General features: G+C 46.7%; 1 protein-coding gene across 1 annotated transcript in view; it reads right to left on the bottom strand.

Annotated features, from left to right (window-relative positions):
• The window catches only part of PDGFRB (platelet derived growth factor receptor beta), a 102,428-nt gene that overhangs the window by 10,442 nt on the left and 76,942 nt on the right, over nucleotides 1-15,044 (bottom strand). Inside the window, exon 18 of the mRNA XM_075274973.1 lies at nucleotides 13,722-13,844. Within this exon, the coding sequence (XP_075131074.1) occupies nucleotides 13,722-13,844 (123 nt within the window). The remainder of the gene's footprint in view (nucleotides 1-13,721; nucleotides 13,845-15,044) is intronic.

Below are 15,044 nucleotides of genomic sequence, written 5' to 3'. Positions count from 1 at the left end.
TTTGGGCAAATTCATGGTGGAGGGAGCCTCTAACCAGCCCAGTTTGGACCAATTCATGGTGGAGGGAGCCTCTAACCAGCCCAGTTTGGGCAAATTCATGGTGGAGGGAGCCTCTAAACAGCCCAGTTTGGGCAAATTCATGGTGGAGGGAGCCTCTAACCAGCCCAGTTTGGACCAATTAATGGTGGAGGGAGCCTCTAAACAGCCAAGTTTTGGGAAATTCATGGTGGAGGGAGCCTCTAACCAGCCCAGTTTGGACCAATTCATGGTGGAGGGAGCCTCTAAACAGCCCAGTTTGGGCAAATTCATGGTGGAGGGAGCCTCTAAACAGCCAAGTTTGGACCAATTCATGGTGAAGGGAGCCTCTAAAAACCCGTTTGGACCAATTCATGGTGGAGGGAGCCTCTAACCAGCCCAGTTTGGGCAAATTCATGGTGGAGGGAGCCTCTAACCAGCCCAGTTTGGACCAATTCATGGTGGAGGGAGCCTCTAACCAGCCCAGTTTGGGCAAATTCATGGTGGAGGGAGCCTCTAAACAGCCCAGTTTGGGCAAATTCATGGTGGAGGGAGCCTCTAACCAGCCCAGTTTGGACCAATTAATGGTGGAGGGAGCCTCTAAACAGCCAAGTTTTGGGAAATTCATGGTGGAGGGAGCCTCTAACCAGCCCAGTTTGGACCAATTCATGGTGGAGGGAGCCTCTAACCAGCCCAGTTTGGACCAATTCATGGTGGAGGGAGCCTCTAAACAGCCCAGTTTGGGCAAATTCATGGTGGAGGGAGCCTCTAAAAAACCCAGTTTGGACCAATTCATGGTGGAGGGAGCCTCTAATTAGCCCAGTTTGGACCAATTAATTGTGGAGGGAGCCTCTAACCAGCCCAGTTTGGACCAATTAATGGTGGAGGGAGCCTCTAACCACCCCAGTTTGGGCAAATTCATGGTGGAGGGAGCCTCTAACCAGCCCAGTTTGGACCAATTAATGGTGGAGGGAGCCTCTAAACAGCCAAGTTTTGGGAAATTCATGGTGGAGGGAGCCTCTAACCAGCCCAGTTTGGACCAATTCATGGTGGAGGGAGCCTCTAAACAGCCCAGTTTGGGCAAATTCATGGTGGAGGGAGCCTCTAAAAAACCCAGTTTGGACCAATTCATGGTGGAGGGAGCCTCTAATTAGCCCAGTTTGGACCAATTAATTGTGGAGGGAGCCTCTAACCAGCCCAGTTTGGACCAATTCATGGTGGAGGGAGCCTCTAACCAGCCCAGTTTGGGCAAATTCATGGTGGAGGGAGCCTCTAAACAGCCCAGTTTGGGCAAATTCATGGTGGAGGGAGCCTCTAAAAAACCCAGTTTGGACCAATTCATGGTGGAGGGAGCCTCTAATTAGCCCAGTTTGGACCAATTAATTGTGGAGGGAGCCTCTAACCAGCCCAGTTTGGGCAAATTCATGGTGGAGGGAGCCTCTAACCAGCCCAGTTTGGACCAATTCATGGTGGAGGGAGCCTCTAACCAGCCCAGTTTGGACCAATTCATGGTGGAGGGAGCCTCTAAAAAACCCAGTTTGGACCAATTCATGGTGGAGGGAGCCTCTAAACAGCCCAGTTTGGGCAAATTCATGGTGGAAGGAGCCTCTAACCAGCAGAGTTGTGGGAAAGCAGGGTGGAGGGAGCCTCTAACCAGCAGAGTTGGTGGAAATCAGGGTGGAGGGAGCCTCTAACCAGCAGAGTTGGGGGAAATCATGTTGGAGGGAGCCTAGTATTAGCAGAATTGTGCAACGCTTATGGTGGATGAGTATGAGGATGCGGAGGAATTGGAGAGGTTGAGTACAGACATGGAGTTTCATGTTGGGGTGCTTTACACAGGTGGGCACAAAAATGAAGGCTCTATCCAGTGGTGGTTCATTTTTATCAAAGTGAGCCGGTCGGCACTCTCAGCTGACAGACGGGTGCGCTTGTCAGTGATGATGCCACCGGCTGCACTGAACACCCTCTCAGATAGGACGCTGGCGGCAGGACAGGACAGCACCTCCAAGGCATATAGGGCAAGTTCAAGCCACAGGTCCAACTTCGACACCCAATACGTGTAGGGCGCAGAGGGGTCGGAGAGGACAGGGCTGTGGTCGGAAAGGTATTCCCGCAACATGCGCCTATACTTCTCACGCCTGGTGACACTAGGACCCTCCGTGGCGGCACTTTGGCGAGGGGGTGCCATCAAGGTGTCCCAGACCTTAGACAGTGTGCCCCTCGTTTGTGTGGACCGGTGAGAACTTGGTTGCCTACTGGAGGAACTGCCCTCCCTGCCGCCAACGTCACATGCTGGAAACATCTCCATCATATTCTGCACCAATTGCCTGTGGCAAGCATTGATGCGATTGGCCCTCCCCTCTACCGGAATAAAAGACGAGATGTTGTTTTTATACCGGGGGTCAAGGATAGCAAAGATCCAGTACTGGTTGTCCTCCATGATTTTGACAATACGCTTGTCGGTTGTAAAGCACCCCAACATGAACTCAGCCATGTCTGCCACAGTGTTAGTTGGCATGACTCCTCTGGCCCCACCGGAAAGTTCAATCTCCATTTCCTCCTCATCCTCCATGTCTACCCATCCGCGCTGCAACAATGGGACGATTCGAAGTTGCCCGGAAGCCTCCTGTATCACCATCACATCATCGGACAACTCTTCTTCCTCCTCCTCCTCCTCCTCCTCCTCCATTAAACGCAGTGAAGCGGACAGATGTGTGGACCTACTCTCCAGCTGTGACGGATCGGATGCTATCCCTAACTCCTCTGTGTGATCTGAGTTATCCCTGATGTCAATCAGGGATTCTCTCAGAACACACAAGAGCGGGATTGTAAGGCTCACCATCGCATCCTCAGAGCTCACCCTCCTTGTGGACTCCTCAAAGACCCGTAGGATGTCACAAAGGTCTCTCATCCATGGCCACTCATGGATGTGAAACTGAGGCAGCTGACTTTGTGGCACCCTAGGGTTTTGTAGCTGGTATTCCATCAAAGGTCTCTGCTGCTCAACCACTCTATTCAACATCTGAAACGTTGAGTTCCAGCGTGTGGGGACGTCGCACAAAAGCCGGTGTTGTGGCACATGCAGGCGTTGCTGGAGAGATTTTAAGCTAGCAGCGGCTACTGTCGACTTGCGAAAGTGGGCGCACATGCGCCGCACTTTCACCAGTAGCTCTGGAACATTGGGGTAGCTCTTTAGGAAACGTTGCACCACTAGGTTGAAGACGTGGGCCAGGCATGGAACATGTTGGAGTCCGGCAAGCTCCAGAGCTGCTACCAGGTTCCGGCCGTTATCACAAACGACCATGCCTGGGCCCAGGTGCAGCGGCTCAAACCATATTGCCGTCTCATCGAGGAGGGCATCCCTCACCTCGGAGGCAGTGTGCTGTCTGTCCCCCAAGCTGATCAGCTTCAGCACAGCCTGCTGACGTCTACCAACGCCAGTGCTGCAACGTTTCCAACTCGTAGCTGGGGTCAATCTAACAGCGGAGGAGGAGGCGGTGGCGGAGGAGGAGGCGGTGGCGGAGGAGGAGGCGGTAGAGGAGGAGGAGGAGGGGGGTGTTCTTCTCGTGTCCCTGCCAGGAATGTTAGGCGGGGAGACGAGGTACACCGGGCCAGTTTGGGAAGCAGTCCCAGCCTCAACTACATTCACCCAGTGTGCCGTCAGTGAAATGTAGCGTCCCTGTCCGCATGCACTTGTCCACGCGTCGGTGGTCAAGTGGACCTTTGTGCAAAGCGCGGAACTAAGGGCCCGCCTGATGTTGAGTGACACGTGCTGGTGCAAGGCGGGGACGGCACACCGGGAGAAGTAGTGACGGCTAGGGACGGCATAGCGAGGTGCCGCAGTTGCCATCAGGTCCAGGAAGGCGGGAGTTTCAACAAGCCGGAACGCCAACATCTCCTGGGCCAGCAGTTTAGCGATGTTGGCGTTCAAGGCTTGCGCGTGTGGGTGGTTAGCAGTGTATTTCTGCCGCCGCTCCAATGTCTGAGAGATGGTGGGTTGTTGTAAAGAAACGCCTGATGGTGCCTTTGATGGTGCAGGAGAAGGAGATAAGACAGGACCAGGGGAGGATGAGGTAGAAGTCAACAAAGTGGCGGAGGCAGATGAAGTGGTGTCCTGGCTCGTCCTCTGGAGTGCATCGCCAGCACAGTCAGCAGTGGCAGTGGCAGAGGCAGAGGCAGTGGCAGTGGCGTGAACGGCAGGCGGCCTTTGTCCTGCCGTTGCTGCCTGCCACTGATTCCAGTGCTTGGATTCCAAATGACGGCGCATTGAAGTGGTGGACAGGTTGCTCTTCTCAGAGCCCCTAATCAATTTCGAGAGGCAAATTGTGCAGACAACACTATATCTGTCCTCGGCGCATTCCTTGAAAAAACTCCACACCTTCGAGAAACGTGCCCTCGAGGTGGGAGTTTTTCGGGGCTGGGTACGAACTGGAACATCTTGGGAGATTCCGGGTGTGGCCTGGCTTCGCCTAAGCTGCTGACCTCTGCCTCTGCCTCTAGCTACCCTTTTTGGTGCTGCACCTGCCTCAACATCCACACTACTTTCCCCGCTTGACATCCCCCCTGTCCAGGTCGGGTCAGTGTCCTCATCATCCACCACTTCCTCTTCCAACTCCTGTCTCATCTCCTCCTCCCGCACAATGCGCCGGTCAACTGGATGCCCTGACGGCAACTGCGTCACATCATCGTCGATGAGGGTGGGTTGCTGGTCATCCACCACCAAATCGAACGGAGATGGAGGAGACTCTAGTGTTTGAGCATCTGGACACAGATGCTCCTCTGTTAGGTTCGTGGAATCGTGACGTGGAGAGGCAGGTTGAGGGACAATGAAAGGAGCGGAGAACAGCTCTGGGGAGCAGGGACAGTTTGGGTTATTGTTCTGTAAAGCTTCGGAATTTTGGGAGGAAGGAAGACAAGACTGTTGGGTAATAGGAGAGGAGGCAGAGTCTGACTGGCTGCTGGACAATGTGCTGTAAGCGTTCTCTGACAGCCATTGCAAGACCTGTTCCTGGTTCTCGGGCCTACTAAGGTTTGTACCCTGCAGTTTAGTTAATGTGGCAAGCAACCCTGGCACTGTGGAGTGGCGCAATGCTTGCTGCCCCACAGGAGTAGGCACGGGACGCCCTGTGGCTTCACTGCTACCTTGCTCCCCAGAACCATTCCCCCGACCTCGCCCACGGCCTCGTCCACGTCCCTTTCCGGGAGCCTTGCGCATTTTGAATTCCTAGTTAGAAATTGGCACTGTATACCAGTAGTAAAAATTGTGGGTGCACGTAACCCCAATATATTCTTTGAATTCCCAGTCAGAAACTGGCACTATATGGCAGTAGCAAGAAATGAGGGTATTTGTATTCCCAATATACTCTTTGAATTCCCAGTCAGACAATGGCACTGTATACCAGTAGTAAAAATTGTGGGTGCACGTAACCCCAATATATTCTTTGAATTCCCAGTCAGAAACTGGCACTATATGGCAGTAGCAAGAAATGAGGGTATTTGTATTCCCAATATACTCTTTGAATTCCCAGTCAGACAATGGCACTGTATACCAGTAGTAAAAATTGTGGGTGCACGTAACCCCAATATATTCTTTGAATTCCCAGTCAGAAACTGGCACTATATGGCAGTAGCAAGAAATGAGGGTATTTGTATTCCCAATATACTCTTTGAATTCCCAGTCAGACAATGGCACTGTATACCAGTAGTAAAAATTGTGGGTGCACGTAACCCCAATATATTCTTTGAATTCCCAGTCAGAAACTGGCACTATATGGCAGTAGCAAGAAATGAGGGTATTTGTATTCCCAATATACTCTTTGAATTCCCAGTCAGACAATGGCACTGTATACCAGTAGTAAAAATTGTGGGTGCACGTAACCCCAATATATTCTTTGAATTCCCAGTCAGAAACTGGCACTATATGGCAGTAGCAAGAAATGAGGGTATTTGTATTCCCAATATACTCTTTGAATTCCCAGTCAGACAATGGCACTGTATACCAGTAGTAAAAATTGTGGGTGCACGTAACCCCAATATATTCTTTGAATTACCAGTCAGAAACTGGCACTATATGGCAGTAGCAAGAAATGAGGGTATTTATAACCCCAATATATTCTTTGAATTCCCAGTCAGACAATGGCACTGTATACCAGTAGTAAAAATTGTGGGTGTATATAGCCCCAATTCTATTGCTAGGGGACTTGCAGGGTATTTCTGGGGTGAAGGTGGGGGGGCACACCGTTGGAACGGGTATCGGGGTATATATCGGGTATACGGGAATACACTGACAGTGTATTCCATTCAGGATCCTGGGAAAGCTGGGTTGCGGCGATTGAGCCCGTCAGTGCCACGTTACACTGACAAGCTTCTCCCTGGAATTTAGCTCTTACAAGAGCTGTTGGTTGTCTTCTCCTTCCTATCCTAGCCTGTCCCTGCCTACCCAGAATCTAAGCCCTAGCTAGCTGGACGGAAACCTCCGTCCTCGGTGAATTGCAAGCTCAGAATGACGCGAAGCTGGGCGGCGCTGTTCTTTTAAATTAGAGGTCACATGTTTTCGGCAGCCAATGGGTTTTGCCTACTTTTTTCAACGTCACCGGTGTCGTAGTTCCTGTCCCACCTACCCTGCGCTGTTATTGGAGCAAAAAAGGCGCCAGGGAAGGTGGGAGGGGAATCGAGTAATGGCGCACTTTACCACGCGGTGTTCGATTCGATTCGAACATGCCGAACAGCCTAATATCCGATCGAACATGAGTTCGATAGAACACTGTTCGCTCATCTCTAGCAATGACTAATAAGGCGCTCGGTATATATTCACCATTCAGAAGGTCATGTCGTATCTGCCGACTGCTAATATATTGCTAATAGGACATAAGGGAGAATTAGGGATCTATGGGTGCCAAGGGCAGATCTGTAACTTTCACCTCTTAGCAGTCACTTCCTCATTGTTTCAATAGGTTCATTTACATACTGACAAAAACAACGATATCGCCGAAACGGGGCAGCGATTCACAGGGAGAAAACAGATTGATTCCAGTGACCCCAACCTATCTATGTGAGGGGCTGGTTTAATAAGTTGGTGATAATACAAATATACTCCACATTGAACTGTTATGAAAAGAGTTTTTGACATTTCAGGAAGCCCAAAAAAAGGGTGTAAAATGTCTCGTAGACAGAGATTGAAATGTTAAGAGGTACAGTATAGCAATCCATTATATACTACTAGCTTTTACCCGCGACTTCGTCTGCGGTGATTTGAGAATTGGGCGGACACAGACGTGTGAAACTGTAAAAGTGCTTTAAAAAGTTTGGTGGGCTAGCAAATGTGATGTGATGTGTTATATTGTGTATGTCGTGATACAGACAATGTGATGTGTTGGAGATGTGTTGTATTGTGTATGTCGTGATACAGACAAGGTGTTGTATTGTGTATGTCGTGATACAGACAAGGTGTTGTATTGTGTATGTCGTGATACAGACAATGTGATGTGTTGTATTGTGTATGTCGTGATACAGACAATGTGATGTGTTGTATTGTGTATGTCGTGATACAGACAATGTGATGTGTTGTATTGTGTATGTCGTGATACAGACAATGTGATGTGTTGTATTGTGTATGTCGTGATACAGACAATGTGATGTGTTGTATTGTGTATGTCGTGATACAGACAATGTGATGTGTTGTATTGTGTATGTTGTGATACAGACAATGTGATGTGTTGTATTGTGTCAGTCGATGTGATGTGTTGTATTGTGTATGTCATGATACAGACAATGTGATGTGTTGTATTGTGTATGTCGTGATACAGACAATGTGATGTGTTGTATTGGGTATGTCGTGATACAGACAATGTGATGTGTTGTATTTTGTATGTAGTGATACAGACAATGTGATGTGTTGTATTGTGTATGTAGTGATACAGACAATGTGATGTGTTGTATTGTGTCAGTCAATGTGATGTGTTGTATTGTGTATGTCGTGATACAGACAATGTGATGTGTTGTATTGTGTATGTCGTGATACAGACAATGTGATGTGTTGTATTGTGTATGTCGTGATACAGACAATGTGATGTGTTGTATTGTGTATGTCGTGATACAGACAATGTGATGTGTTGTATTGTGTCAGACAATGTGATGTGTTGTATTGTGTCAGTCAATGTGATGTGTTGTATTGTGTATGTCGTGATACAGACAATGTGATGTGTTGTATTGTGTATGTCGTGATACAGACAATGTGATGTGTTGTATTGTGTATGTCGTGATACAGACAATGTGATGTGTTGTATTGTGTATGTCGTGATACAGACAATGTGATGTGTTGTATTGTGTCAGTCGATGTGATGTGTTGTATTGTGTATGTCATGATACAGACAATGTGATGTGTTGTATTGTGTATGTCGTGATACAGACAATGTGATGTGTTGTATTGGGTATGTCGTGATACAGACAATGTGATGTGTTGTATTTTGTATGTAGTGATACAGACAATGTGATGTGTTGTATTGTGTATGTAGTGATACAGACAATGTGATGTGTTGTATTGTGTCAGTCAATGTGATGTGTTGTATTGTGTATGTCGTGATACAGACAATGTGATGTGTTGTATTGTGTATGTCGTGATACAGACAATGTGATGTGTTGTATTGTGTATGTCGTGATACAGACAATGTGATGTGTTGTATTGTGTATGTCGTGATACAGACAATGTGATGTGTTGTATTGTGTATGTCGTGATACAGACAATGTGATGTGTTGTATTGTGTCAGTCAATGTGATGTGTTGTATTGTGTATGTCGTGATACAGACAATGTGATGTGTTGTATTGTGTATGTCGTGATACAGACAATGTGATGTGTTGTATTGTGTATGTCGTGATACAGACAATGTGATGTGTTGTATTGTGTATGTAGTGATACAGACAATGTGATCTGTTATATATTGGAAAGCTATATGTAAAATGTGAGTGAGTAGAGTGAGGGCTACTCCTGAGGTGACAGTAAGGAGTGTGCAGGCAGGTTGAGGCAGGAAATGCCAGGCAGTGTGTGTGAGTCTATAGCTGGGGCTAGGAGTCCTGCTTTTGTGAGTCTCCTGCTAGGAAGCCATGTTGTTTAGTGGCACCAAAAGTAGCCTGTGACTCAATCCTAAGGGAAAACTATATTTGTGGAAAATTGCACGCAAATCCGTCCAGCCGTTTTAGCGTGATTGAGGAACAAACATCCAAACTCATAAACATCCATACATCCAAACACACAAACTTTCACACTTATAATATTAGTAGGATATATTGTCATTGGACTATGTTCATATTGTTGTATTGAGGTTCCATCTTCAGTTCTGTCACTTTTGCACATGTGTATTCTTGTTATCAAAATTAAGAAAATTTTAAAGGGAACTCTGGTGGCTCCTAGAAGCCAATGGATTTGGATGTGTCAAAGTATCATGGCTTCTTTTATAAATGAAAGACATTATGCAAATGTGAGCAGAGCCAAAGATCTCACTGTTTCAGTTATTACATGACATAGCTATTCTCACTTTATTTACAATTGTCCTGTTCTCCTTTGGTACTGGGCCCATAGAGGACTGTTCCCAATATAGTCCTTGGTACTGTGTGGTACCAAGTGTTATGTAAGAATCCACGCATGGTGCCCGTTCTTACCGGCAGACATCTCATTAATACTGTATGTGCCCAGATCATACCATATATTTACTAGCTTAGAGGCCGGATCTATCCACTAATACAACCACTAATGTAACATGACTTAGATAGGAGGTATGAGGTGCACCTGAATTATTAAGAGGCTCCGGACTCTTAATAACTTTGGCCAATCCCATCTGCCAGAACTGAAGGCTATGCCAGTCAGGGATTACCATAGATTTCAGTTATTACTCACATTAGTTTTCTGTCATGGGTATAATAAATATGTTGCAAACATTTGAATCCTAATAGTCCTTGTACTGGCCCACCTTGGTCACCACCCTATTGCATCCACTTTTGTAAAAAGTGTCTAACAGGGTGCAGAACCAACAATGTGCATCAAAATGTCCACCCATCCACCAAAAGCCCCCCTCTGTATCTGGGGCTATACCATGAAGATTTTGGGTGGGACACAATGCAATTTAGTTGCCATCGACTTCTGGTAAATTTATGATCTGGCAGTTTTCTCACCATAGGGAAACATTATTGTTGTATGAAATTTATATAAAGCTGTGACCACCGGTAATTAAAAGTCATCATGCTGCCCTAGCCTTAGCCTGCCATATGGCTGTAGTATAAACACCTTTGTCCAGGGAAAGCACAAATGTTCGAAATGTTATGTTGCAATGAAAGTCGGAAGCGTTTATTTTAAACTTTATTACACAATTTATACTCTATACTTCTGCTTTCAGACGTGTGGGCGACAAACTATAGTACAACGTATAGTACTTATCTGTATTCTCAAGTGTACAGCAACGTGGAATTACTATAATAATGTACAGCACTGTGGAGTTAATATAATAATGTACAGCACCATGGAATTAATACAATAATTTACAATATCATGGAATATAATAATGTACAGCGCCAGTGAATTAATATAATACTGTACAGCACCATGGAATATCATAATGTACCGCACCATTGAATACAATAATATTCAGCACCATTGAATTAATTCAATAAGGTACAGCACCATGGAATTTATATTATAATGTCCAGCACCATGGAATTAATACAATAATGTCCAGCACCATGGAATTAATACAATAATGCACAGCACCATGGGATTAATATAATAATGTCCAGCACCATGGAATTAACACAATAAGGTACAGCACCATAGAATCAATATAATAATGTACAGCACCATGGAATTAATATAATAATGTATTACACCATGGGATTAATACAATAATTTACAGCAGCATGGAATTAATATAATAATGTAACTCACCATGGAATTAATATAATGTATAGCAGAATGTAATTAATATAATGTACTGCACCATGGAAATATAATAATGTACTGCACCATGGAATTAATATAATAATGTACAACACTGTGAAAGTAATGGTGCTCTGAAAATAAATAAAAATAATAATATTCTAAATCATTACTGCATTTATTTAACAACCAAGTCCAGACCTGTATCACGCAAATCAAACTTTTACTAAGACATTTGGACAAAATCGTCACATTAGCTTTAGTAAGAACAAAGGAGGTTTTCATTTTGCTGAAAGATTGCTGCGACTTGGCGTGTAATTTTGTTTCAGGCAGATATGTAGATGGACCGAAAGAAAGAAGACGGCACAGATGTAAACACACCCTCAGGGCCGCCGATAGGCCAGTACTACTGCTACTGGCGTCAGGGGCCCGGCCAAATTTAAAAATGGGGGGAGGCCCGGGCCCCCTGGTGCCGGCAGCAGTCATGTATGTCCTGTTTGTTTCAACTCAGATCTGCGTCCAGACGCAGATCTGAGTTGAGCACATACGCGGCTGAAGCAAGGAGCTGACACAGGTCAGCTCCTCGCTTCGCCGCTGCGCGCCTCTCTCGCTGACACATATGTGGCTCAGCGGCTGATGTGAGGAGCTGACCTGTGTCAGCTCCTCGCTTCGCCGCTGCCGCCTCTCTCGCTGACACATATGCGGCTGAAGCGAGGAGCTGACCTGTGTCAGCTCCTCGCTTCGCCGCTGCCGCCGGCTACCCGGCAGTGTAGACGCGATGTGATGACGTCACATCGCGTCTACAACTGTGCGCCAGTAAGAGAGAGAGGCGCGCATAGAGCAGCGGGGGAATGAAGGAGAAGGTAAGTGTAATGTGGAACGTGAAACTGGGGGCAGATGAAGGAGAGGACGGCATGACACTGGGGGCAGAGATGGAGGGACATGAATCTGGGGGCAGAGATGGAGGGGACATGAATCTGGGGGCAGAGATGGAGGGGACATGAATCTGGGGGCAGAGATGGGGGACATGAAACTGTGGGCAGATGAAGGGGGGGTACAGCATGACACTGGGGGCAGAAATGGAGGGGACATGGATCTGGGGGCAGAGATGGAGGGGACATGAATCTGGGGGCAGAGATGGAGGGGACATGAATCTGGGGGCAGAGATGGGGGGACATGAATCTGGGGGCAGAGATGGAGGGGACATGAATCTGGGGGCAGAGATGGGGGAGATGAATCTGGGGGCAGAGATATGGGGACATGAATCTGGGGGCAGAGATATGGGGACATGAATCTGGGGGCAGAGATGGAGGGGACATGAATTTGGGGGCAGAGATGGAGGGGACATGAATCTGGGGGCAGAGATGGAGGGGACATGAATCTGGGGGCAGAGATGGAGGGGACATGAATCTGGGGGCAGAGATGGAGGGGACATGAATCTGGGGGCAGATGATGTTTGTATATGAAGCTGGGGGAGAGACGGAGGGGGGACATATAATTTACGGGTGACTGTAGGAGGATTATACAGTGTGCGGGCACATGAAAAATTAATGAATGGGCGCACATTTTGTCCCTCTTTTGGTTCTTCAAAAGTTGGGAGGTATGGGTACAGGGGGCAATGGAAAGATGTTAGAGGGTGGATGGGGGGGGATTGTTGGGACATCGGGTGTGCGGCACTGCGGAGAGGGAACTGGGGCAATAATATATAATATATAAGTTTTTAGCTGGAGAATAATAATGATGTAGGCTACGCTACTAGCATAGCGGCCTGTTTGGGGGTGGGACTTTCACTTTAAAGGAGTGTTCACATTGCGTTTTTGGCCTCCCTTGCCGGGATACGTTGGTAACCAGTCACAATCAGCTCCCCACTTATCCCTGCACGGAGAACTGCAGGCCCCCCTTTTTTTTTTAATGGCCAGTTCTTCGTGCAGAGATAAGTTGACAGCTGATTCTGACTGGTTACCAACGTATCCCGGCAAGGGAGGCCAAAAACGCAATGTGAATAAGCCCTGAGGATTTATTAGGAGGGCTCTTATAAATGGTGTTGGCTCTCTATAGGCGCTGTCACACGTAGCAGATTTTACCTGCAAATAGAATCTGATTAAGACTTGTAATGCTGCTAAATAAAGGGAAATGTAATACATAATTGGTATGACGCAAAATAAGGTAGTTTTAAAATGGCGGGGGGGGGGGGGGGGCCAGACACTTAGGCTGTATGGGGCCCCAAAATTCCTGATGGCGGCCCTGCACACCCTATCCTCTATTCAACTCAATAATGTAAAAACCTTTAGGCTAAGGGTTCGGAGTAAAGTGGCGCTAATTCTGGCATGATAACTCGCGTAGGAATCAACGTGGAAAAAAAACCTTCCATTGACTTCAATGGGTTCCGTTTTCTGTTTTTGCTGTGGGACTGAGACTGTAACATTATTTTGGCTGTGGCATTTACATCACGTGGGGCCTGGGCATTAGGAAGTTTTATGTACTGAGTTTCTATATTTGAGAAAACCTGGTAAAAATTATAGTTCTGGTTATTGTTTAGCTACATGGCCCATGGGTGATAGATGACCACCCCAAATCTCCACATTTATTAGAAGGGATGGGGTTGTGTATCCATGCATTCCACAAGAAATTTTAGCCCAATGTACCAGAAAGAGAAGACATAAGCTAAATCATGGTGCTACATCATGGCGCTTCTCAATAAACACACCATGAATCCCTCAGACACTATATTGGGTGAAGGGACAAAATTGAGAAATTAAAATAGAAGCATACAGAAAAACTTACATTGCCTTTGGCTATGTAGTTGGAGTCTCTCACAATGTCTCTGGCTAATCCAAAGTCACAAATTTTCACTAGTTTTCCTTCACAGATCAGTACGTTCCTTGCAGCCAAATCACGATGAACACACTGTGGAGTAACACATGTTATATCTCAATTATCAAACCAAGCTAACAAGATGGAAGCTCATAAATAGTACTGATAATCTGGAGACCTCGGAGGAATACTGGCTATGGAGTGAGGACTACTGGTGAACACTGAGGAATACGGACTACAGTCATGGCCAAAAGTTTTGAGAATGATACAAATATTAATTTTTACAAAGTCTACTGCTTCAGTTTTCCTAATGGCAATTTGCATATACTCCAGAATGTTAAAAAGAGTGATCAGCTTAACAGCAGCCCTGCCTTAAAAGGACCAGCTAACATCGTTTCAGTGATTGCTCCATTAACACAGGTGTGGGTGTTGATGAGGACAGGACTGGAGATCAATCTGTCATGATTAAGTAAGAATGACACCACTGGACACTTTAAAAGGAGGCTGGTGCTTGGCATCATTGTTTCTCTTCTGTTAACCATGGTTATCTCTAAAGAAACACGTGCAGTCATCATTGCACTGCACAAAAATGGCCTAACAGGGAAGAGTATCGCAGCTAGAAAGATTGCACCTCAGTCAACAATCTATCGCATCATCAAGAACTTCAAGGAGAGATGTTCCATTGTTGGCAAAAAGGCTCCAGGGTGCCCAAGAAAGACCATCAAGTGCCAGGACCGTCTCTTAAAAGTGTTTCAGCTGCGGGATTGGGCTACCAGCAGTGCAGAGCTTGCTCAGGAATGGCAGTAGGCAGGTGTGAGTGCATCTGCATGCACTGTGAGGCGGAGACTCTTGGAGCAAGGCCTGGTCTCAAGGAGGGCAGCAAAGAAGCCACTTCTCTCCAGAAAAAACATCAGGGACAGACTGATATTCTGCAAAAAGTACAGGGAGTGGACTGCTGAGGACTGGGGTAAAGTTATTTTCTCTGATGAATCCCCTTTTCGATTGTTTGGGACATCTGGAAAACAGCTTATTCGGAGAAGACGAGGTGAGCACTACCACCAGTCTTGTCTCATGCCAACTATAAAGCATTCTGAAACCATTCATGTGTGGGGTTGCTTCTCAGCCAAGGGAATCGGCTCTCTCACAGTCTTGCCTAAAAACACAGCCATGAATAAAGAATGGTACCAGAATGTCCTCCAAGATCAACTTCTCCCAACCGTCCAAGAGCAGTTTGGCGATCAACAATGCCTTTTCCAGCATGATGGAGCACCTTGCCATAAAGCAAAGGTGATA

This window comes from Leptodactylus fuscus, chromosome 5, assembly GCF_031893055.1.
Source record: "Leptodactylus fuscus isolate aLepFus1 chromosome 5, aLepFus1.hap2, whole genome shotgun sequence".
In the NCBI taxonomy this organism is placed as follows: domain Eukaryota; kingdom Metazoa; phylum Chordata; class Amphibia; order Anura; family Leptodactylidae; genus Leptodactylus; species Leptodactylus fuscus.
The sequence above is the reverse complement of the archived record's forward strand: the minus strand, read 5'-3'. Positions and strand labels throughout refer to the sequence as shown.